General features: G+C 39.3%; 3 protein-coding genes across 6 annotated transcripts in view; 1 reads left to right on the forward strand and 2 right to left on the reverse strand.

Annotated features, from left to right (window-relative positions):
• Positions 1 to 965: 965 nt before the first annotated feature.
• c16h1orf127 (chromosome 16 C1orf127 homolog) lies at positions 966 to 9404 on the reverse strand. The gene is made up of 13 exons (XM_050063945.1): positions 9301 to 9404; positions 7758 to 7871; positions 7594 to 7676; positions 7413 to 7514; positions 7202 to 7326; positions 6955 to 7098; positions 6834 to 6872; positions 6542 to 6679; positions 6354 to 6438; positions 4904 to 5100; positions 4624 to 4741; positions 1127 to 1400; positions 966 to 1046 (listed from the first exon to the last, which is right to left on the reverse strand). The coding sequence occupies exons 2-13, from the start codon at positions 7796 to 7798 to the stop codon at positions 1031 to 1033; spliced, it is 1362 nt and encodes a 453-aa protein (XP_049919902.1). The 5' UTR covers positions 7799 to 7871; positions 9301 to 9404; the 3' UTR covers positions 966 to 1030.
• Positions 9405 to 9566: 162 nt separating this feature from the next.
• Positions 9567 to 16954, forward strand: tardbpa (TAR DNA binding protein a). Of its 4 annotated transcripts, none has more exons than XR_007571162.1 (7): positions 9568 to 10343; positions 12475 to 12638; positions 12778 to 12918; positions 14215 to 14385; positions 14540 to 14660; positions 15439 to 15585; positions 16327 to 16954. XR_007571162.1 is itself a non-coding variant. In XM_050063949.1 (6 exons), exons 1-6 carry the CDS (start codon positions 10103 to 10105, stop codon positions 15531 to 15533), a joined length of 933 nt encoding a protein of 310 aa, XP_049919906.1. In that variant the 5' UTR covers positions 9567 to 10102; the 3' UTR covers positions 15534 to 16254. The 4 variants fall into 4 exon arrangements, 2 of the variants coding, with proteins under 2 accessions (XP_049919906.1, XP_049919905.1); XR_007571163.1 differs by having other exon boundaries at positions 14540 to 14624; XM_050063949.1 differs by lacking the exon at positions 16327 to 16954 and having other exon boundaries at positions 9567 to 10343; positions 15439 to 16254.
• A 6501-nt stretch (positions 16955 to 23455) lies between these two features.
• Positions 23456 to 24361, reverse strand: part of pgd (phosphogluconate dehydrogenase) — a 7607-nt gene continuing 6701 nt past the window's right edge. The window contains exon 13 of the mRNA XM_050063947.1: positions 23456 to 23956. Within this exon, the coding sequence (XP_049919904.1) occupies positions 23837 to 23956 (120 nt within the window). The 3' untranslated portion in view covers positions 23456 to 23836. The remainder of the gene's footprint in view (positions 23957 to 24361) is intronic.

A 24361-nucleotide genomic window follows, 5' to 3' on the forward strand; every position in this document is an offset into this window, starting at 1 on the left:
AAAGTTAACTTCCCTCTCTACTACATATTGTATTACTCAGAGAAAGGTCATGACTCAAATACATCTCAGCTGTTGATACAGACATAAGGCAACTTGTATAAAAAGAAAATAAGCGTACATGTAAAACTAGTTAATTTGAAAATGGGCATCTGCAGGCAGGCTGCGGCCCATCCAGAGATTTCTTTAAAAACACATGCAATAGTGCCCTCTCCTGTTGGTTCAGTGTACTGCAGCAAAGACACATAAAGCAACACCACAGCTGAATGTTTAGTCAGACATTTATTCTTTGTTAATACAAAATAATGTTTGTAAAGCGTCAAGTTCAACCTAAGAAACATCAAATTCCTGAAAAAGATTCACTGACAAGCAGACTGTCCGTATCCTTGAAAATCAAGTCTTTATTATGTGCGTCTCCAACACAAAGCGTCTCTGGAAGGTGGCATCAGCTGTAACAACTGCAGGGTCTTCTCTACGTCAGCCTGTTGTGCTGCTCGGATAGAGACATGTTTATTTAACGCCTGCCTCGGTTGCGTCTGGATAATGTCCACCCTGAGGCAGCGGCTGGCAGAGGTCTGGCTGTATTTCTGCTTGTATAATCAACCTTCACAGCGCTGACTGACCACAGCATCACCTTTCAAGACTGCAAACAGACGTGCAGCATGTGGCACAGATGAGAATTAAAACAAAAGAGGCGAATCAAAAGGCCTTAAAACAAGTGTTGGCACTATGTTGGAACTGGAAATTCAATTTAATAATCCATATAAAGCTTTTAATGATGAGAAAAACTGCTAAGCTGACACCTGAAAGAAACATGCAGGTTGTATTATAGGATACTAGTGAAGCTTATTTGCTTCCGGAATCAGTGCACTGCATGATGTTGTTTCTGTCATGTTTCTAGTCCCCCCAAATCCACTTCAGTCCTCTCTGCTTTTGCGGCTCTTTATTCCCACTGGTGGTGTTGAATTGTTGGTTTTCTTGTTCAGGTTGAACCGTTGTGAGGACAGATGCTTCTGATGGTTCAGCTGATGACTCAACGATATCTGGCTCTGCTGAAGTATGTACGGTCACATTTAGAAAATCAAAAAAGCGTATTTCAGTGGTATTAATGGAAGTGTCTCCGTCAAACCTGAAAGACAAATTTCCACTTTGACTCCTTGACACCTCATCAGTGTGGAAATTAAAGCTGCGGGTCTCTGTCTCTGTGTGAGGTGAATTAGTCGTGGAAAACTCTGCAGTCATCTCTTTGAATGGAGCTCTCTCATTTAGTTTCCCTACAGGGATGGTGGAGCGGTCCATCAACGGCTGCTCTGTAGTTAAACTCTGGTGTTTAAAGTTGAGCATGGACAGAGCTGTGGTGTTTGAAACAGGAGAGGATGTGATGTGTGGTGCATCAGGCCTGGCTGTGGACATATGATTGCATCATTTTAGTCATGGTGAAATTAATTAACATCCATAAACATATAATATTTATGATCCCATACTTCTAATAATGATTTTATAATAATATGGATGTTGGAGTAAAATTAAAGGTTCAGCAGGTAACTTTTATTTTTTTTAAATTCTGACAGTAGCACATGAGATGGAAACTCCTGGTGCTCCTAAAGCCCCTTTCCCACTGCACAAAAAAACAAACAAACAAACATACAAAAACAGCTTACACCCGCTAACATCTGGCTTTTTAATGTAATGGTAAAGGTTTTAATCTGCATTCACACCAGTGTCAAATCACTCTGCAGTAGACATGGGTATTTATCGCCTCAAGCTCCGATCAGCATTGATGGGAACATGAGAATCAGGTGAATTCATTATTATAAGCTCCTTTGCTGGTGAGATGCAGTGACGAGCCATCACAAAATAACGTCCGTCTCCACCAAAGCAGCGCTCAAACACAATCCAAATTCCCCCGCACTGAGTTTGAAACAGAGACTGAATAACTAAGAGATATATCAAAAGAATTAACCACCACAAAGGCCTTCATGCTGCTTTCTACTGTTTATTAACCTGTTTTCCGGCCTGTCTGTGACATTGAACGACACACACATATAAAATCCACACACACACAGAAAGACATCCTTGTCTGCCTCAGAGCTGCTCTTGTCTGCTGGCAATGGGCAAGGAGTCTATAGCCTATTTTTAGCAGGCTTATCCCCCTGTTGTTTAAAAAACTAACCCGGTCTCACTCCGAAGTCGTCGAAAAAACACTTGGGCAGTGACTCGCAGCTTTAGACACAGAAGAAAAAAGCCGCCATTTAATGTTGGCATGATATGCGGTCAGTCGCCACTGTAGTTTATAGTAACAGAAGTGTATTTTGAAAGAAGACAATGCTTGTGATAGGCAGAACTTGACATGTCATTCCAAAACGTCAAACACTCGGCAACGCACTCAGGGTACCTTTCACGTCATATCTAGACATGGAGGGTCCATGACCAAACATCGATATGTGATGAGGTCGGAGTGAGAATGTGTTGAAAAAAACCCATGGTCATGTGCTAATTTTGGTGGAAACGGGGTATAATAGAGACAGAGCATATTTAAGTCCCGCCCCCACCGGAGTGGACAACAATTCATCACCCTTCATTGATTATGTATTGTGCGCCGGTGCCTCCTTGTCATTAACGTCTGCTAGCAAACAACAGAAAAAAGCCTAAAAGCTGTTTTGTGATTGGATGCACCATCAACATGGTAAAGAATCCATAATCACGTTTTTACGAGCTGCAAAACTGAAAAACTGAACTGAAAAGTGAGGCCTCAGCAAGGAGATAGGGGAAAACTGTGCTATGTGAAGCCTAGTTTTGATCTTTGTGGGTTAATGATTACTTTACCTTGTGATAGTTTTAGATATCAAAGTATTTCACCTCTGGCCATTCAGGGGGATAATTTTTCCAAGATAAGCGAACAAAACAACCAATCAGAGCCAGGAGGAGTATCTACCACTGAGAAACCGCCACCAACAATGAAAACACTGCCCATCCCTCCTTTGCAAACAACAGAGTGCACAGCAAAGACAAGTAGCCCGAACAAAAGAAGACCGACAACAAAAACCAAGCTGAAAAGAAAGAATTAAGGTGCAGTGGATTCTTGCAAATGCCATTAGGAGCACTAGGAGGAGCCAGAGGAATGATTTTTTTCTACTATTGTCAGGGTGTAATTACAGTTTCTGCAAATAAGGCAACAAGTTACTTTTATAAAAGTTACCTACTGTAGCTTTAATGGGTCAGGATTATTTGCTCAATTTTACAAACGTTTTTCATCACAACACTAAAACAGCTTATCTCAGCTTCCCTGCAGTAACTCCATTAACTTATAAATCCCTGTTTTATTATTATTATACCAACTTGACTTGCTAGTTAAAAAAACCCTCCACTCTGTTCTGTTCTTCTTAGATGTTCTTGTTGGAGCTTCACTGTGCAGAATGAAGTATGCTCAGACTTTGACACTAAAAGGCTGTTATCACATTCATCTGCTGAGACACCTTAAATCAGGTTTTAACATGTGGACATATGAGCATGACTTTGTGACATCACCTGTTTGAAAGTCAGTCATGATCCAGTGTGCAGCTTACACAAGTGTGATATGGAAATTTGAAGCCTCCAGTGACCACACTGTGAGGATGGACTTTTCAGTGTAGTAGGAGACATCTTGTGTCCAGCAGTTAAAGGGACAGTTCACCCCAAAATCAAAAATACCTATTTTTAATCTTACCTGTAGTGCTATTTATCAATCTAGATTGTTCTGGTGTGAGTTGCAGAATGTTGGAGATATCAGCTGTAGAGATGTCTGCCTTCTCTCCAATATAATGGAACTAGATGGCACTGGATTGTGGTGCTCAAAGCATCCAGGAAAAAACATTTGAAAAACTCCAAACTAATGTTTCTCTCCAGAAATCATGACCCAGTTACTCAAGATAATCCACACAAGTGCTGTGAGCAGTTTCACGTAGGAATTATTTTCTTTCTAGTGAACTACACCCACCAACCGTATCACTGTGCAGAAGGAACCGTGCATCTACTTATGGACAAAAGACCCATGACAGCACAAAATGTAAATATTAATGGCGCCTTCCTGTAATGTGAGTGCCTTCTAGTTCCACTATATTCCAGAAAAGGCAGACATCGCTACACCTCATAAGGTTGACAGCAAAAACTAAAGTTAAAGTAGATACAAGTTGATCAGGTCACTTGTTCCTATGCTCATATAGAAAACATGCCGGGAATAGATAAACATCTTCATAACAGTAAGAAACGTTCCTCCCCTATTTTAGGTTTTAGTCTTTTATAATGTTACTTCTTACGAATCGCATGTGCTTTATATATGTGAATTTATTATCGTTTTATTTTAAAGTTTCATTACTCTCCATTGTTTTGCTATTATTTGGTGTGTTTTGTTTTTTTTTATCTTATTTGGATTTGTTTTCCATCAATCACTTCTGCTTTAACTTCTATCTCACTTTAAAGTGGATGAAAGGTGCCACATAAAGTTAAATGATTAATTGACTGAGCAACAAACAAAAGTAAGTGCCTGGTGTGACTACAGTAAAAGCCTTTCAATGGCTAGTGGTCAAAATATCATCCAATAATTAATCACCACTTTAGTTTTACGGTGTTCATCAGCAGCACACTCACCTGTGCACGGCAGTGTGTTCTCCATGGTCCACTGCATTTTGTGATTTGTCTCTTTGAAGGTGAGCACAACATCCACCCTGTAGAACGGCTGCAGGAGTTGTTTGTTGTCTGTGCAGGTCTGTAAAACAAACCTGGTTTAGATGTTTTACACTGTAATGAATCCTTATGGGAAAACATGCACATTACTTATATTTTAAGAAATGTCAAAAACACAGAATATACCAACATGGTGTTAACTCTGGTTTAGAAACATAAGAGTGCTAACTTTTTCAACACAAACCTTGGTCTGGAGTATTTGGGCTGTAGGAATGATCAGTGTCACAAATTCACCCGTCTCATGCACAGTGAAATGATTCGTCTGGTTCACCGACACATTACTGACTGTCAGTTCTTCGTTTTCGTAGCTGCCTCGCTTGGTCAAACCCATACGTCGTTTGAAAATGGGCAGCACAGTCTCTTCTGGTGTGGACGTGGTCACTGAAATGTACATCAGAGATAAAATCTGTTACTGGGATCACTGGTGAAAGTACATTTACTTTTTATTTATGTTGCTTCATACTTTAACTTCACTACATTTCAGATGGAAATATATTCCTTTTTACGGCACTATATTTGACACATATAGTTACTAGCATCTTTTTAGATTAAGAGTTCAGATGAAAACATGAGGTAAGCATACAAATACAATTCACTGTCAAAGATAGCCCAGTGACTCCCAACCTTCTGGCTTATGAACCTTTACAAGAGAACAGTGTGTAGTTGGAGCCTCTGTAATCTTCTCAGATGGTTTAATTTGAATGTCAAAGGCCCAAAACAGGTAAAAGTATGCAACACTTCAAAAGGTCCATGGTGAATCCAAATTTGTGTTTGTCTTCCCAGCCCTCATTGATCATCCAAACCCCCTCAGATTTATCTTTTGACCCTTTGAAAGTGGCCTGACCCCAAGAAAGCTTCTGCATTAAACTACCCAACTTTGGATAAATTATCTAACAGTAGCTCCACCTTGACCAACTGCAACAGTAAAATTCTACATGGATATTAATATATCAGTGTGAATCTAACCATGCAGTAATATATCAGTTTTCACATGTAAAAATTTTGAGCATCATTACTTCATTTTTTGCATTCTGGTGGATTTTTATGCACCGATTTCTGCCTTTTCTGTCTTTGTGGTTTAATGTCAAAATAAAAGTCCTCCGCAACGTTCATGTTTTATGAGGTGGAATAAATGCACATGTTCCAAATATTGAGCAGGCGTGTCCCCTGTGTTCCCCTCCCAAAATCTACAAAAAGGTTTACAAAAGCATGCACATGCAGATGATAAATACAGGGTGATGGACAAGAGATCATGTAACATGACAGAAAAACAGAGTCTGCACACTACACTACACTCTCGTGAATATTTAATTAAATTACCACTGAGATCAATTTCTGTCCCCTGAAATCTACTCCTATGCTCATGCAACATTTTTCTGCAGAAAGAGGACTTTTACTTTGAATACTTTGAGTATATTATCCTGTTAAATAATACCTCTGTACTTTGACCTTAGTAGGAATTTGGATGCAGGATTGTTACATGTAGTGATGTATTTTTACATCAATGCAGTGGTACTTTAAGTTAAGAAAATCATCGGAGTACTTTCTAAATACTGACCGGGATAAACATGTTGAAGGTTGCAGAGTGACAATGGAAAATAACCTCCAGTACTGACTCTCTGCTTATGACCCACCTTTAGGACACGTAGCTTCCATACTGTAGGCATACTGACCACTGACCAGCTTCAAGGCCAAGAAGTCCCCCTCATTTTCCATCACCTGTGTTAACCAGAGACAGTCCAAAACACAGTGATGAAGTGAATTTTAGTTGTAATGTTGCCATTGGTCACTAGATGGCAGGATGCTGTGTGAATGCTCTTACTTTGACAGGGCTCAAGACCTCCCTTCTCCTGCCTTGAACTGTGATGTCTGGCCCGTTCATGTCAATGCTCATCTGGATCAGGCTGGCATCCTCCAGAGCTACAACGAGGTGATCGCTCAGAGACAGAGACCACTGCAGCTGTAATGCAAACACAGAAACACAGTCGGACAGTTCCCTTCTGCCTGTTTTCTTTCTCTCATCCAGAGATGTTCGCAAAAATATTTGTTCACATTTATAATGCAATCACATTTTCAAGGCCTGATTGCATGACTGGACTGATTTTAATTACTACCTCATTATGCCAGTTGTCATAGGGAACTTGTCTGGTCACCTACAGACGCATAGAAAATTTGGTTACTATTTAAATTAAAACAATGAAAAGTTACATATGAAAAACTCCAGTCAGCTGTCACCTGAATATACTCTGGGTCACACTGGATTTTCTCTCTGCTAGGCAGCACAGAAACAACAGGACACTTCATCAGGAAACTGTGAGGTCTGCCTCCGAATCGACTTATCCTTTTCACCAAATTCAGTGTCAGGACATGGTAGCCATGCTGAAAAATCAACCAGACAAGTATCACCACCAGGCCCAGCTGCAAAGGTCAAGTGTCACAGTTTGTGTATATGCCTGAGATTTTTCCTAAAAGAGTGACATACCTGTTGCTGAACGAAACATCCAGTGAAACTGGCTCTAAAAATAAAGTTTTTGTCAGGGTCTTTGTGCAGTGAGAATCCACAGGCAGACAGCTGGAGGTTCAGGTTATCCAGAGAAGCAAAGCTGACTTGCAGACAGAAAAATTTGATTCAGAGGTATTTCATTTCATATTGGTTTCATTATTTTGTCATTTATTGTGTCTGAAAGAATTACCTTGGATCTGTAAGGCCCCAGACAGCCAGAGTCCCAACCCCTCAATCCTCGCACTGTGTATCCACATCTCCATGTATTCAGAAAAACAGGCTACATCTCCTTCTGAAAATGCAAACATTTTATAAGAAGCACCATCAACAATAGTTTTTCATTACAGCAAAAAAAGAAAAAAAAAGTTTACCTGTTAATCTTGCTGTTGGGGCGTCAATCCATTCTCTTTTCTGAATGCAAAGCACACTCTTCATCATAAAACATTGTAAAACACTGTTGAAAAAAAGGTACATTGAGGTTACATTTTCAAAATTGTGACTAGCCCAAGTTAGTTTTGTACATTATGATACTCACATAGTTCTAACAAGGATGCCAAATCTTCTCTGATGATCCATGCCAGTTCTGCTGATGAAAACTTACATGAGCAGTCTGACCCCAGCCTATTTGAAGGTACGTGGGCTGATGTCACTGGGGAGGGAAATAACACAGGTGTGTTTGCGCTGACATGTTAAAGGGAAGTGACAAAAAAAGTCCCATAGAATGATCACTGTCTCCAGCTCGTGTGAAAAACAGGTCTCAAGGCAGTCAAGGACTTTTATTTGCTAAGGTGTTGTCATTTAAGAATTTGTGATGATGATCTGTTAACCCCTTAACGTTCAGTTTCCCCCTTTTATTTCATCTTGAGTAGCTTTAAAATAATCTAATGCTACAGTCTCACATATATGCACCTCATTCCAGCTCTTCATTTAAATTATATGATGTTTACAATGAGTGAAATTTTCAAACCAAACTTTAACTAATGTTTTTATAGCTACACCATTCAATTCCATCCAATGCAAATATTCTATATTTATTTTCTTTTTCTATTTTTTGTTTGTTGATAAATGTATTTATTCATTTAACAGGTACCATGTAAAAACAATGAACATTATGGTCTCAATTTTTACATTTTTGTCCCCACCCCCAGGGTCTAACATTAAAATTTCAACAATTGCAATAAAAAAAGGAATAAATAAAATAAAATAATGATAGTAAAAAAGTAAAAGTAAAAATATAAATATATTAAAAAATAAAAACACAACTAAAGATTAAATTGAAATGAATAATCAACCCCTCTTATTTAGAATTTAGAACATTCAAACCAACTGTACTGTAAAATATGAAATGTACTGACTTGTATTGACAGAGTGTGCATCAGTGATGACCACTTCATTTGTCCTGTCTTTAATTCAACTAGGCCCTATGTCATTGACCATAGGGCCCTAAACAGGCTTAGATTTTTCAGGTGAGCCCCTCAAGATGAACTAATTTTCTCCAAAATGTTCAATATATATACATATATATGACAGGAATGAAATAAGTAACACAGACTAGTTATATTATGTTACTGTATAGACTACATTTCTTTATGTTGACAGTAAATATGCTACACACCATGTGTATTTTGGTTGTCCTGCGCAGTATCAATCATAGATATACAGTATCTGTTTAAGTTGGAGTATATGGTGCATATTTTATTTATATTATTATATTATTCTATCTTTACTTTATCTGATTTTTTAATATTCTTATCTTTTTTAGCACACTTTTTTGCTTTTTCCCTTTGCTTCTGACTCTTACACTGCTGTAAAGTGTGAATTTCCCTGGTCTGGGATTAATAGTCTCATTTTATCTTATCTCCTTACAATTCAGTTCACTTCAACTGGGATCACTAGGTACATTTACACACGGATGATACATTTTGGCAAACACATAATTCTATTTTTTTCTCCTCATATTGAAAAATATATAGCAAAAAGCCAAAAATGATAAACCAATTCATCTAGTACAGGAGGAAATAAATGTTTTCACATGCCTCATAGTGGCATGATAAATACATTGTATTTTCAGTGCGCACCTTTTGTTTGGGCTTTTCAGGTGAATATTATGTTTGGTCTTCAAAGGGTAACTCAGGTGCTTTAACTTTGCTCTGTGAACGCTATGAAACACGACAACATGAATAAAGCTTACTCCATTAAGTGTAAGTCAAGTTTATAAAATATTAACCAACAACTGGTGATGTGACGTCAAACTGTCGACTAAATGTTTTTCATTTTATTTTTTGGCATCCCTACAAAAACTACCAGTGTGCCCTCCCAACTAGATGATGTCATCTCTATGGTGCGCAGCCATTTTGTTAGCTAGCTTGAGGTTACAGAGGTTAGCCGTGTGCTGCTGCAAATATTCTCTGGGGTCTTGCGATTTAGTACTTATATATTACAGAAAAAGGTAACTTGTCGGTGTTGTTATTTACTTATATTCCTCGGCCACACGCTCGTAGACAACAAGAGGACTCGTGTATTTGTTGACAGTAAACAAAGCGCGAAACTGGATGGTCATTCATTTTTCAAGCCGTCTTGAGTTTGCTAGCTTGTTAGCTAGCTCGCTGGCTAACTTGTTTACGCGTGCTACGAAGCAGAGAAGAACATACAGTATTTATGGCCGCGAGCTATTGAATGTTAGAGAGTTGTAAGGTGAGTGTTAGCGTTTCACACAGTTTGTCTGTCTGTGTTTGACTGCCATTGCATTTCGGTTGCGTCATCCTGTTAAGTAAACTTCAGCGACCATCGACGCTACAAACTCGTGCGCATCATTCCGGTGGTTAACTTTAGCTCCATCCGCTGCTTCCACCTGGACCAGCGCTCTGCCATTTAGACACCATGTCAGAGTTGTACATTCGTGTGGCCGAGGATGAAAACGAGGAGCCCATGGAGATCCCCTCAGAGGACGACGGGACTATCCTGCTGTCCTCGGTAGCAGCACAGTTCCCAGGGGCGTGCGGGCTGCGGTACAGGAACCCAGAGTCCCAGTGCATGAGGGGAGTCCGGCTTGTGGAGGGTGTCCTGCATGCCCCTGAGAACGACTGGGGAAACCTGGTATATGTCGTCAATTACCCCAAAGGTGAGGTGTTGGTGTGAATAGCCTTCCCCATTCTCATTGCATAATGTATGACCAAACGTGTGTGATGAACCCTGGAAACAAACACTTAAGTTGCCAGTTTATTAGGCACACCTAGCTACAACTAATTTAGCTTAACAATTCATCAACCCAATAACAGATTCTACCTTCATGAAAGCCATAATGTTTTGTTTTTGTTTGTGGAGAGATGTTGATTCAACTTTTCATTTTGCCATTATGTTGCTGATTAGCTGTTTTGCTCTAACACTGAGTGGTGTGTCTAATATCATGTCTAACCCCATAGTTATAAATGCCTTGGTCAAAATATTGGGAACATCTCTTATTACAGTGCAGCACAGCTGAACATCACCACAAATGGCAGCCTCAACAATGACAAAGTTGAATTAGCGTCTTTGCAAGGTCTGATGTATTAGATGGCATCCATTTTAGCTCTTTTTTTTGGCACCTTCTAACAAAGATAAAGACCAGTAATACTGCTTTTCAGTCTACAATGTTTTGTTGTCAATTGCCCTGTGTTGCAGATATCTGCTGCAGAAAAGTCTGCCTTCTCTAGAATATAATGGAAAGTGATGGCACTCGGCTTGTGTGGTGCTCAAAGCGCCAAACAATACATGTGATAAAAACAGCAATGTCTCTTTCCAGAAATCATGGCTTGGTCCACAGATATTTGTGTGAGCAGTTTTATGTAGGAACTATTTTCTTTCCACTGAACAATACCCACCAACCGCATCTCTGCACAGAAGGAAGCATTGATATTCTCATAGATGAGAGGCTTGGGCTCACGACAGCACGAGTTGTAAACAGTAATGGTATCCTCTTCGGCTGAATTGTAACATTAGCTAGCTCAGTGATGCTAGGTGAGCTAGCAGTAGATGCACTGTTCCTTCTGCATGGTGATTATGGCTGGCGGATGTTGTTCATTAGATAGAAAATAGTTCCTACATGGAACTGCTCGCAACAAGGTCTGTGGATTATCTTGAGTAAGCGGGTCATGATTTTTGGAAAGAGACATTGCTGTTGAGTTTTTCAAATGTAATTTTTTTTATTGCTTTGAGCACCACAAGCTGAGTGCCATCTAGATCCATTATATTTGAGAGAAGGCAGACATCTCTATGGTCAATACCTCCAAGACTTACACTAAAACAAACTAGGTGGATAAATAGCACTACAGGTAAGCGTAAAAAACCGTAGTTTTGATTTTGGGGTGAGCTGTTCTTTTAATACTTCACAATGCAATGATTTTGACAGTAGCACCATGCTAACATCTTTGTAGCAACAGGCCCTTTCCTTTTCAAACATGACGATGCCCCCTTTGCACAAAGTTAGATATGTGAAATAGAGGCCTTGTTTGTTGTAGACCATTGAGACTGGCCTGCACATAGCTCTGACTATAACCCCTGAAACATCTTTGGGATGAACTGGATTGAGTGAGGCTTTAATACCCAACATCACTTCTCTCATGCTTTTTGCATCCAGGTTCCAAAACCTTGGGGTAAAAAGAGAGCGTTCGGGCTGTTAACCAGCATATTAATGTGCATGAGTTAGGAGTAGGAGCGGTTCATTTAGCTGAACACACCATAGGCACTGCTCAACCCTGCATAAAGGATGTTTATACCAGACGCTGCAAAAATAAGGCCAGGAGAATCATGAAAGCTCCCAGCCACCCGGATAACTTCCTTTTCACCCTCCTGAGGTCGGAAATAAGGTACCGGTTATACCGGGCCAGCATGAAGAAGCTCAGGAGGAGCTTCTGCTCTCAAGCCACAAGGATACTGAGTGTTGACCCTGCCTTATCCTAACCTAACAGTGACATTGACATTTATTACTACTATTTTGAAGGAGCTGACAATTATTCATTTTACTGAAATCATATTTATGATTTCATGTAACAAATAAATTGAATTGAGTAAATTGTTCTACAGCTAGATGTGGAGCTAATATTCGGGGATTTGGTCATGTACTGTATCTTGGTTGTTGTCTCTGCTGTCACCACCAGGGAGTACAGAGCTCAGAGGGTCAGTGTGTGACCTTTCATCTTATTTCAGAGAGATATGTGTTTGCATGGGATTGGCTCATTTTCCTGTCATAACTCGTATCTGTTTATTCTCTACAGATAACAAGAGGAAGATGGATGAAATAGACGCTGCCTCAGCTGTGAAAGTAAAAAGGGGCTTTCAGAAGACGTCAGATCTTATTGTTCTCGGGCTGCCGTGGAAAACTACTGAACAAGACCTGAAAGATTATTTCACTACCTTCGGGGAGGTCATCATGGTGCAGGTAGCGACATCTCATCTGGCTCTCAGCATTTTTGTCAACATTCCTTTGTTAGGCTTAGAGTGTAATAAGAATATCTTGTTGTGTTTCTGGTTCAGTTAAAGATGGAAATAAGCATGCATGTCTTCTGTGTTCACTCCAGGTCAAGAGAGATCTAAAGACCGGCAACTCAAAAGGGTTTGGGTTTGTCCGATTCACCGACTATGAGACGCAAACCAAAGTGATTGCTCAGAGACACATGATTGATGGACGATGGTGTGACTGCAAACTTCCCAACTCAAAGGTATTTTGGGCACCATGTTTAGTGCAGAGTATAGTAGGGGTGGGAATCTTTCTGTACCTCATGAGTCAAGTGACTCATGAGGTACAGAAAGATTCGATTCAAACTCAATTCTTGATTGAATGATGGGTAAGGGGGCACAAATTTTAGTCTCTTGCTCCAGTATACTTGGTGCCATACTGTTAACTGGTGTTCTTATTACACTGAAATACAATATGAACCACAACTAGCAATCAGGATAAATGGCCTGCAGCCTTTTTATTTTCCCAAGGCAGGCTGGGTGCAGCGTTTTTTAGGTGAAACATGCTGAGCATAAAGGTTATTTTCTTCACCACAGAGGTGTTTAAAGTTTTGTAATGCTGCAGTGTGTATTAGTCAGCCAATCTCATTTGTTAACATCACTGCTGATTACTGTGGTGCTCCAGTAATGTTTGACTCTGGGTGATGGCATTCAAAGTATTCACAACATACTTCAAGTTTGTCTCGCAAATGTAATTATTTAGACATAAAAACATGCTCACAATCGCTGTCTTTTGGGAAGATGAATTACAAGATAAGATAACTCCAGCATGTGGGCGCTGTAGACAGCCTGGGTGCTGCACTGCCTTATGCTTATATCCTGCCTTTTTTTTTGTTCTGTCAATATCAGGTTATTCACTAACAGTTAGACAATAGATTATTGACATTTTTAAATTGATGCAGAATCTCCCATGCCCGCATCATGATGCACTGCAATGCATCTAAGAGTCAATTTTTTTCCTCCAATCCTAGGATATAGTTAAGAACCTTGTGGTATAAATAGATGCAGATTGGTTTGTGGGGCAAGGGTCAGTTAATAAGATACTGGGGATATGTAGGTTTATGTAGGTCTCTGCTCTTAAACATTTTTATGTAGCCTTCCACATGAATATTGAATTCATGTTATGATGGGGAAATCATAATCTATAGTTTTAATGAGGGATGCTAAACTGTTTTGATTTTACACATTATGTCAAACCTGGAAAACAAACTAGAAACAACCATTAACTATCACAGATGATGAAACTTTGCAAACAGAACAACTATTTAGCAGTTTTTTCTGTATTTTTCCTAATTTGACTCAAAGCTTTTTAAATGATACATTCACTGAATTGCAATGGATCAAAACATCTGCTCTAGTTCTGCAGCCGAAATGCAAGTCACAGATGTGTATTATCTGTTGGAAAACTAATTCTGAATTAGTCAGAAGTGTTACTTTAAAACACAAACAACCATCATGTAGATTGCTTAATTTATAGCTGTGCTTGTTTGTCCTCTCAGGCATGTCCTGATGAGCCTATGCGGAGCCGTAAAATCTTTGTTGGCCGCTGTACAGAGGACATGACAACTGATGAGCTGAGGCAGTACTTCATGCAGTATGGCGAAGTCACTGACGTCTTCATCCCCAAACCTTTCCGGGCATTTGCATTTGTCACGTTTGCCGATGACCAGGTGAGATTCATCATAAATGGCAGAGGTTTTATTTCTATTTTATTTGTTTCACATACATAAAATGTGCATGTGAGGGTGGGTTGGATGAGTTGTATTATTAGTTGATTCTATGATAATCACAAGAGTGATAATCTTCTCCTCACTTCTTCCTCAGGTTGCCCAAGCCCTGTGTGGAGAGGACTTGATCATCAAGGGAATCAGCGTGCACATCTCGAACGCTGAGCCTAAACACAATAATAGTAGGCAAATGATGGATCGAGGGCGGTTTGGGGCTGGTGGGTTCAGTCAGGGCTATGGCAGTAATCGTGGTGGGCTAGGCAGCGGTAGTGGTGGGGTTAACTTCGGGGCTCTGGGTCTTAACCCAGCAATGGTAGCTGCTGCCCAGGCAGCGCTGCAGAGCAGTTGGGGAATGATGGGCATGCTGGCTAACCAGCAGGGTGTGACCACGACAGCAGGCACAGCCACTACGACCCGAGACCAGACCTATAGCTCTTCCAGCACCAGTTACAGCAGCCCCAGCTCAGCTAGCCTCGGTTGGGCTGCAGGCACTAACACCGCCTCCAGCGGGGGCTTCAGCTCTGGCTTTGGCACTGCTATGGAGTCTAAGTCTTCTAGTTGGGGGATGTAGATAGGTTTGAGTTTAGCTTTTCTGTTGCTATTAGGCTAATCTGGTAAGTATACCTACAGCTGGGAACTGCTTATATCTTATGTTCCTATTATTTAAAAAAATATACTGCCTTTTATTTTGGTAAAGAGAAAATTTATACTTGTGTGTGACTGATAATGTAGTCATGCATTGAATGGGTGAAGAGTTTAGTTTGTTAGTGGAAACTGCCACACTCACTTTTTTTGTTTTTGAGAAAATGTTACACAGAGATGACTGTGCATGCAAGATAAATATTTATAAACATGCACGAGTATCTCGAGAGCCCCCTCAGCCCCTTGTAAAATGGGCTTGATATAATTGTGTATCTGTATGCAGATGATTGCATCGTTTTGTTTGTTTTTGTTTGACGTCTTTTGGAAACGCCTTCATGAAAGTCTCTTCTGCAGTTCACCAACTCTTTCCCAATTTCCCGGGAGGAAGCGCCTCATTGGCAGCAATGTTCGACAGATCTCAGTATCAATTCCCCTCTTCCCATGTGTAAATGCTTTGCCATCAAAGAACACAGCTTCACTCTGCATATACTGTGTTAGACGGTGGGTGTTGTCTTTTTTCCTCTCCCCTTTTTTACGGATATAGAAATCTTGTCTGCTCTTGTCGCTTTTCAAGATCAATGAGTGGGATTGATGTTGGACCGAGTGAGAGTGAGCGAACGGGAGACAAAATGAAAGAAGTGTGAGACGGACTGCTTGTGGAATTTTTTTTTTTTAAAGAGACAAGTGTCTGCGAGAGTTGAGAAGACCTGTGGCTTTGTGCGAGTGTGAGAGGACGAAGCAAGTACGAGTGTGTCCCTAATGGCCATCACAAGGACATTTTATTGCGTCTCGAGATCCCTACGGTCTCTGCTTTCACTCATCGTTTTCTATCAACTTTAATTCTTTACAAACAGTGAAATGTCAAGTGCTATGAGTATTTGTATCTTTTCGTAGCTTTCTCTTGCTGTCTGATTTGATGTGAATGCCGTGTCTGGTTGTGTGCTTTATTTTCTCCTTGTTACCACCCTCTCTGTGTGAAAATGTGACTCTGTGCTGGTGAAGTCTGTGTGAGGGAAAAACACTGCAAGTGTGTTGAAGTTTGAGGTTGATGTGGTGAATGTTTGACAAGTTCCCATCGAAAGTTTGTGTTTGAAGTGGTTATGAATGCATTTTCTATGTTTTGTGAATCAAAGGGAAGTCTGAAATAAAAATGAATTTGACTAGGTATAATACACTCTTGACAGTGACTTATTTTTGATGTTACATTAATTGAACTGCCAACACTTTAATTTACATGTATAGGAACCGCGGACACGGACAGCCCAGGTTTTCGTCTGAATCCAGGTTGGAGTCAGTTATGGAGAAGCTGAAGACATTGTTGGGTGGGCCGGCACAAACCAACAATGGAATTGCTGCACGACTGCCTTAATTCCTGCAAAGGATCTTCTTCACTTCACTAGCAAGAAACCTTGGACCATCCCGTAGTGAAATTTAGAGCGGACCATACTCAATTGGGCTGAGGTATTTGTTTATACCTACAAATGTCACAAATAGGACCAAAGTCACACCTGCAGCTTGGCAGCAGTCTTTTTTTTCCAACTTGTGAAACAAAGTCTGCCTTTTTAATCTGAAACCTGCTTTTCTGTCAGTGAAACCTTTTACCACTTGTCCTCAATACAGGCACTGATGATTTATAGAAGTGTTAACTGGTTGGTTTCAATTCATTGTGATCAGAAAGCATTTGAGTAAGGCAGGATGTGTTCTTGTCATTTTGTTTATCCTGATTGTAAAGTGGCTGGATTGTATGAGCCAAGAGATTTCCAAAGGGACTTGAACGATTGATTGAACATGCCAGCAGGAACTCACACTTTCTGTATGGAAATATTTTAGTATTGCGGTGTAAAATAAAGGTTTTGAGTTTGTAATCATCTGTCGTCTCTCAATGTAGATTGGTGTAAGCATTTTCCTTACTGGTCTCCCTCTATAGTTTATTATTAAACATTTCCATGCCTTCAATTTGATGTTTTTTTTCCTGCAGATTTTATACGGGAATTCCGATTTTAGTCCTTTGCATAAAGAATGCTGAAAAGTGTTGCACTTTGTCGAATTGATGCTGGCTGTTGTATCTGTGCGGTTTTTATGTTCTGCCTGTTGATGGTGCTGAAGTGCCAGTTTGTAATGAACTATGGGACTAGACACCCACTTTGCCTCTTATCTATTGAAATCTATGTAATAACCTTTTGGTTTGTAAAGTATGTGGTAGTTTTTGTGCTATTTCTCTGTTTGCAGAGATTTGTCAACACACCAGTTGAAGACAACCAAGAATTTAAATGGCTACTTTGTTTCCCCAAAAACCGAATTTAAATTAAGAAGTCTTGAAAATGTCCTAAAGAAATGGCTTTGCAAAACCCAGTCAAAGAGTGAGGAAATCAGATATAAAATACGATATTATTCGTTGTCCTGCTAGCGGACAAAGTGCTTGGAACGAGGTGAAGGATGGTTTTGTTTTGTTTTTTTAATATCTCTATAGTGTGTTGGTAATGGAAAAAATCTTTATCCGAGTATGAAGTTTTTTAACCGTAAAAAAAAATCTGTTCATAAAACCTGCACATATTTTCTGTTTAAGGCCTTTAATTAAAGTAGATGTAAAACCATTTTTTAAATGTAGTCAAACAAACAAAAAACCTTTATCAAACATAGTTATAACCTGACTCCTATATCTGAGCTCTGTACGACACATTGACCAAGTCCTGAATGGATTTACTCGAAGTTCAAAGAATAAAGATGGTAAGAAAAATATGGTACATATCTAATAAAATAATAAGATCCTTGAAATGGTACTAAAAGTTCATGCAAGGCTGTGAGGGTAATTAATTTCCTGCATCAAAGATAAGTATATCATACCGGCAGTCTTGGGCCACAGGTATCCCTTTTTACCTGTAGTTAAATTGAACCTTACTTGTGTTAATATGTGAACACTGTGTGAAGTGATGTGATTTCTCCCACTGCTAGCAGGTAGAGAAGGTCTCCCAGAAGAAGCTCGTACAGGGTGGTTCATCCCAGGAGATGATGTGGTTTCTGAGGGTCCCCTCTGCCAGCTTCTCACTGAGGTACGATTCTGGATGCAACAGCTGTAACTCAGTCATTTACCTGAAAGCATCTGCTGTAACATACTCTGCTCCTTATGCATATGTTTTTAATGAAAGACAAACTCTGATTCAGCTAAATTTAAATAGTTAAAATTATAAAGTAAGGATGCTGTTGATTCATAAAGGAAGAAGACTTCCCTACAGCTAAAATAGTAAATATTATAGGAAATAACTAAAGCTGAACTCAACTCAACTAATTGCGTGTCAGTCCTAGGTTGTCACAGGTTGGTAGAGCATAAATAATATCTCTGAGAGTATGTACTATGAAGACCAGAGGGATTAGACTCTCCCTGTCACTGTGTTCAATCTGCTGATTTTAACTACTGCTGCAGCCTGATTTATAGGCCCTCACTCATGAGTGTGATTCAGTAGACATCAGAGGTATAGTCATCCAAATATAGCAACTCTCCATGTACACATAAAAATATATATATATTATTTGTATGCCACAGTTCATAAAAGAAGTGCAGCCTGACGTGCTCACACATGATAAAATGAGAAAATACAAATAAAAGACAGTATAAGATAGAGTAAAAAAAGATTTATTTACAATTTAGTCATGACCACATTTATCCTCATTTGGTGAGCGCAGTCTGGATAAAATAACCTGTTTAAAATTGTATGGTTGTTCCAATATGTCAGCATGTCTGACACTGTGTTACATCACCTTTTCTTTAAACAACACTCAGTAACTGTTTGGGAGCTGAGCTCAGTCTGGGGGTCTCCGTTACTGCATTTTGTGCTTCATTATTCTCCACACATTTTCAAAAGGAGACAGGTCTGAACTGCAGGCAGGCCAGTCTAGTACCTGCACTCTAATACTGGTAGGCCACGCTGCTGAAACACATGCAGAATGTGGCTTGGCATTGTCTTACTGGAATAAGCAGGGACGTCCCCGAAAAAGACACTGTCTGGAAGGCAGCATATGTTGCTCCAAAACCTTTAAGTACCTCTCAGCATTCATAGTCCATTCACAGATGTGCAAGTAACCCATGATGCCATGAGCACTAACACACCCCTATACCATCACAGATACTGGCTTTGAGCTTTGTGGTGGTAACAAGTATTCAACTTTTTTTTTTTTTTTTTTCATTAAACATATTTCCAATGCAGCTATTGACATGAAATTTACGCCAGACATCAAGTTTAACTCAATAAAACTATACAGATAAAGAAATCACAATATTTCAATCCATCAAAAATGTATGTGGAATAACACAGGGAAAAAGTATTAAACATGCCAGGAAGAAAATTAAGGTGCTGGAACGTCCCAATAAATCACCAGAATTAAACGTGATAGAAAATCTTTTACATTAAAGACTGTCTGTTTGGAAGAAAGGACCAAAATCCCATCCGAACACTATGCCAGCATCATGAAAGCTGGCATTGCAAACAAAAGCTTCTCCACCAGTATTACTGTAAAAACTTCAATTAAAAGCCTAGTCCCTTTTACTAGTTTGGTGTAGCTACACATTTGAACAAATAAAGGCCTGTCTCAATAATATGTCTGTCTGGTTGCCAAGCACTTAATTTTTCATTCTTTGGATGTATAAACCTGGTCTGCTGACTACCCACTTGAGCTAACGTTAGTCAGCTGTTTAGATCACACATACAAATATAAATGTTTAAACTTTTGTCAGTATGGAGATGCTACAAATCGTTATCTCGGTTAATTTCATTTTACTGAAACCATGATCACCAGTGAAGACTAATTACCTCAGATATATCAGTATGATGAAAAAACAAGCGGTGACTCCCTTCCTCTGAAGCTGTCATTAAGTCAGAGTATGTGTCCATTCCTTGATTAAGCTCATTATATTTCTTTGGTACGTAAGGGTCCACCGATCCAAAGAATCAAAAGTGTTTCAAAAATCAATCCAAGTTATGCATATTGTTTTAACAGGATAAAGTGGTGTTGTGTTGTAATGCCGGGTGCCATCATCCTAGGGTGTTGTGAAACAAGTGTCATGACATAAAACATAATTGATACGTTATCCAAAGCCTAGTTTTTATACAAGTAATATTCATACTGGCTCAAAGTAACAATTTGGTCGTTTCCCATCTTTACTGAGCAACAGTTTTATGTGAAAGGAATTAAAGGCCTGTCCAAAATATAAGCCTGTTAAGTTCAGTGATTTAAGCAAATGGTAGCCCGGGCTATTCATTGAAGTCTTACAGTAAATACATTTCCGTCAGCATGTTTTTTTCTTGTGTTAGTTCAATAAATCGTACGTAACTTTCTGATGGATTGAAATGTTATGATTTCTGCATCTGTAGAGTTTTATTGAGTTAATATCAATGTCTGGTGTAAATTTTATTCACATAAAATTTGTATACATAAATGTATGTGCATGTATGTGTGTGTGTGTATATATATATATATATATACACATATATTACACACTTATACTGTATATATGTACATATATATATATGTAACAACTGACTGACTGACTGACTGACCAGTTGTCAGGAGCTTATACATCATGCAACAAGCAATATTTTAAGTGGCTACATTATTGACATTCACTACCTGGTTATTTGGCTGAATGCATCCCGGACATAGGGAACGTTTGATCTTGATGAAATCCATTAGCGTGTGTTGCCCAGTCTTCCTCCTCCTGCTTCATTATGCATCATCAGACACTCTGGTGTCGCCTTGCTGCCGGCTTTGTCTGCAGATGACTCAGCGGCCTCATCCTCCACCTGCACTGCCTTCGCTGAGCTCTAATGGCCTATTGTGCTCCAGTGCAACCTCCGTTTAGCATCAGGCCCCATTAAGAAACAAGGCCTCTAATTGTAGAGAATGTTCTGTCCCTTGGTTTAATTAAGCATTAGAGAAGAAGGACAGGAACACAGACATTTAGTTTTCATTAACCAATGGGAGGAATCCAAATTACAGAGTAGCAATAATGTGGTAGAGGGCCTCCCACTACTTGTTTCTGGTACTTGAAGTGTGTGTATGTAGTTAAGCGCATGAATGACAGTGTTTATATTGTTTGTTCTGCTGTGTTTCCCTTCAGGATCAAAGCTTTGACATGAGGAGTCAAACCCAGAGGTCTCTGAAGCGTCCCAGGACGGCTGAATAGAGGATAGAAGCCATGGCAGCACAGGTGCACTGAGGTGAGGCTTTGTTAACTGTTTAACAGCAGGTGTAATAGCAGCTGTGACACACTCCTGTCAGCTACAACATCCCTCACGGCTGTGGGGGGTGAAAACAGCGCCGTTGGCACATTTGTTTCAGCAGCTGACGGTACAGTCGAGAATCCCCTGATGAGGCTTCAGAGAGCACAGCAGGGAATAGAGTTTCAGCAGGAGTAACTAAAAGTTTGTATTTTGTTCTGTTCAGAAAGTGGTTCCCAACTTTTTTTGGCTGGTAACCCCTTAAAATGATTTTTATTTTTCATTTTCTGCGAATATTTTGCCTCCATTAGTCAAATGTAGAAACATATCAGGGAATAAGGGGACAGAAAGACGGGGAATAACTTGCAACAAACTTGCAACAAAAGTCCCCAACCGTATGTAAAGCAGGGACGTTGAGGTTAACCCTTAGGCCTCCAGATCAACCTCCCATCACAGGTTGAATGTGTCAGTGACTTGTGTGCATTTTAACCAAGCTGAATTCTTCTCTAAACTTCTTCAAATTGAAAAAAAGCTGTGCAATGTTTTTCTTTTTTCCTGTTCTATGAGTTGTCTTGTGACCCCTCAGCTTTATCTTTAGTCCTGACCCACAGGTTGTAAACCGCTGATCTAGACTCAGAAACTGGGCACTGTAATGCAGTATACAGTTCATTTGGACCATTTCTGTTCACTAGAGCTGCTGTGTATTATACACTGGGGCAGTTTTAGACCAGAGAGAGGACACAGCAACTGACAGATGTTAGTGCTGTAGTGAGTGGTTTTTGTATATTACAATATAATGCAATCCAATACTGCAGCCTAGAAATGTACCATCTAGTTGAATTAGTATGTCTCTGGCATCGTGTTAAATTCACCAAAGTAGTGTTAAAGATGAACTACGCCCATTTTCAAAATTCATACGTTATTGCTATGGTCTAAGATGGTCCAAAAATATAAGTAAACATGACAGTTTGCTCCCAAATCCAAAAGCTAGAGTGCTAAAACTCAAATGTTTGATGATATCAGGTATAAAATCTGGAGCTGCTCCATAGATGATGAATGGTGAAAACTGTTCTAGATGACACTGAGAGCACCCAGGGGAATGTTCTGAGTATCTGGGTACATTTTCTGTTTTCAGATCTGAGAACGCTACAACAGAATAAAGCTCATTTGAATATTAAAAATGACAACAAACATTCTGTTGGTCCACAAAAGCAGGCTCCCATTCATTTTCTATACATCACTAACTGACTTACTTTCCGAGGCCATGGAAATAACATGTAAGAATTCTTAAATTAGGTGGTGTTTCCCTTTAATTGCGCAGATATCATATTGCACTCTGCATTCATGAATGTGTCCTCATGTTATATTACTTTATCTTGGCTTTGCATAACCATAACTGTGAACAGTTTGCCATTGCATTAGAGCCAGTTTTCTGTTATACTCTTAGGAATTACTGTCAGTGTGTGTAAATAAACATGTGTCAGGATCTTAGCACCACCTGCTGGATGATTACTGAAAGGACAACACATGAAAAGGTCCAGGATATACTTCATTAATAGTGACCCATTCCCACCAAGGCCACTGTTTACAGCCCTGTTCAGTTAGATGGATATAACAAAAAAGAGTTTTAATTATATTTAGTGTTAAGTTTTGTCCTGGGTCAAAGAGGAGGTCTGTTTATAAAGACAGGCTTTCCTAATTGTGTAAAACAATTTTAAGCATTCTCACAATTTTGTGATAAGCCACTGTCATCTTGAATGACACAACTCTGGCACAAGTATCCCATGATTGTCTGTCACCAAATTTGGGTCTAAATATAGATTCATTGTATTATTATTATACTGTATGTATATTATTTTTAATTTTTTCTGTTACTAAAATAACCAATTTATAGGATTGTGCGGCTGCAGTGGAAGTTTGCCCTTTAAAGGGTGTATGATATATCAATATTCCCTGTATATAGCCACTTCAGACATGTACTGATACAGCCTGAATAGCCCAGTGGCTCAACATGTCTGTCACCAGACAGGCCTTTTTAAACTGAATATCCTGTTTATATATCAGGCACCTTATGTCACTTGTTGCCTAATTTAGCGTTACACACAAACACATCTCAATCCTGTTTACAGCACCCAGAGAGTAAGGACCACACAAGCTAATTATAAAGGGATTGACATCTTTATTTAGCCTAATACAGTACAGTGCAACGGTTCAGCTTAATCCAGTGTTAACACCGTGAACCTTGGGCCCAACATGACTGGTGAACATTAGCCTGATAGCTGTAGTATCCAGATGGAGTCAACACCTTGTTGCTCCCCCTCTTGTGACTGTTATAAAAATTGCTACATTGCAACACACATAATTCATGATACCACTTCCTGATAAATAAAACTGCACTACTCAAGAAGAGTAAAAAGTGTAATTAAGGTTGATGTTGGGGCGGTTGGCTCTTAGATATTCAGGCATGGTTATAGAGATGGAATGTGTAACATTTGTTGTTCTTTCACAGATAACTTCCCCTCGTCCCGTGAAGATGATCTTTAAGCATTGTAGGACGAAGAGGAGATGTTTCCACCGTGGCCGGTCCAGTTGGTGTGGATGAAATGACCCGGGTTTGACAGCAGCTCATATGTGTGGGCTCCAAAGTAATCTCTCTGGGCCTGAAACATCACAAAACACAAAGTTTAACGTCCGCGCAGAAACATTAATGATCTATTCGACGACTGTTTAATCTGTCGACCTTCAAATTGCTTGTTTCGTTCAACCAACAGAAATTTAACACTTTATAATAACCATCATTGATAATGCTATAATTTAACAGTTTGCACTAATTATAAACATTTTATACACTATAAAGTATTTTTTACTGATTACCACATATTTGAAACCTTTACGAAACTGTTTGTAAAACATCAATAAACATTACATAGATTGATGAATAACCAATAACCCAATTTCACCCTGACTGTATATATATTCTGTTTGTGTAAATAATCTTGTTCAGCTTACACTATATATATATATATATATATATATATATATATATATATATATATATATATATA

Source organism: Epinephelus moara, chromosome 16 (genome assembly GCF_006386435.1).
Source record: "Epinephelus moara isolate mb chromosome 16, YSFRI_EMoa_1.0, whole genome shotgun sequence".
Taxonomy (NCBI): Eukaryota; Metazoa; Chordata; class Actinopteri; order Perciformes; family Serranidae; genus Epinephelus; species Epinephelus moara.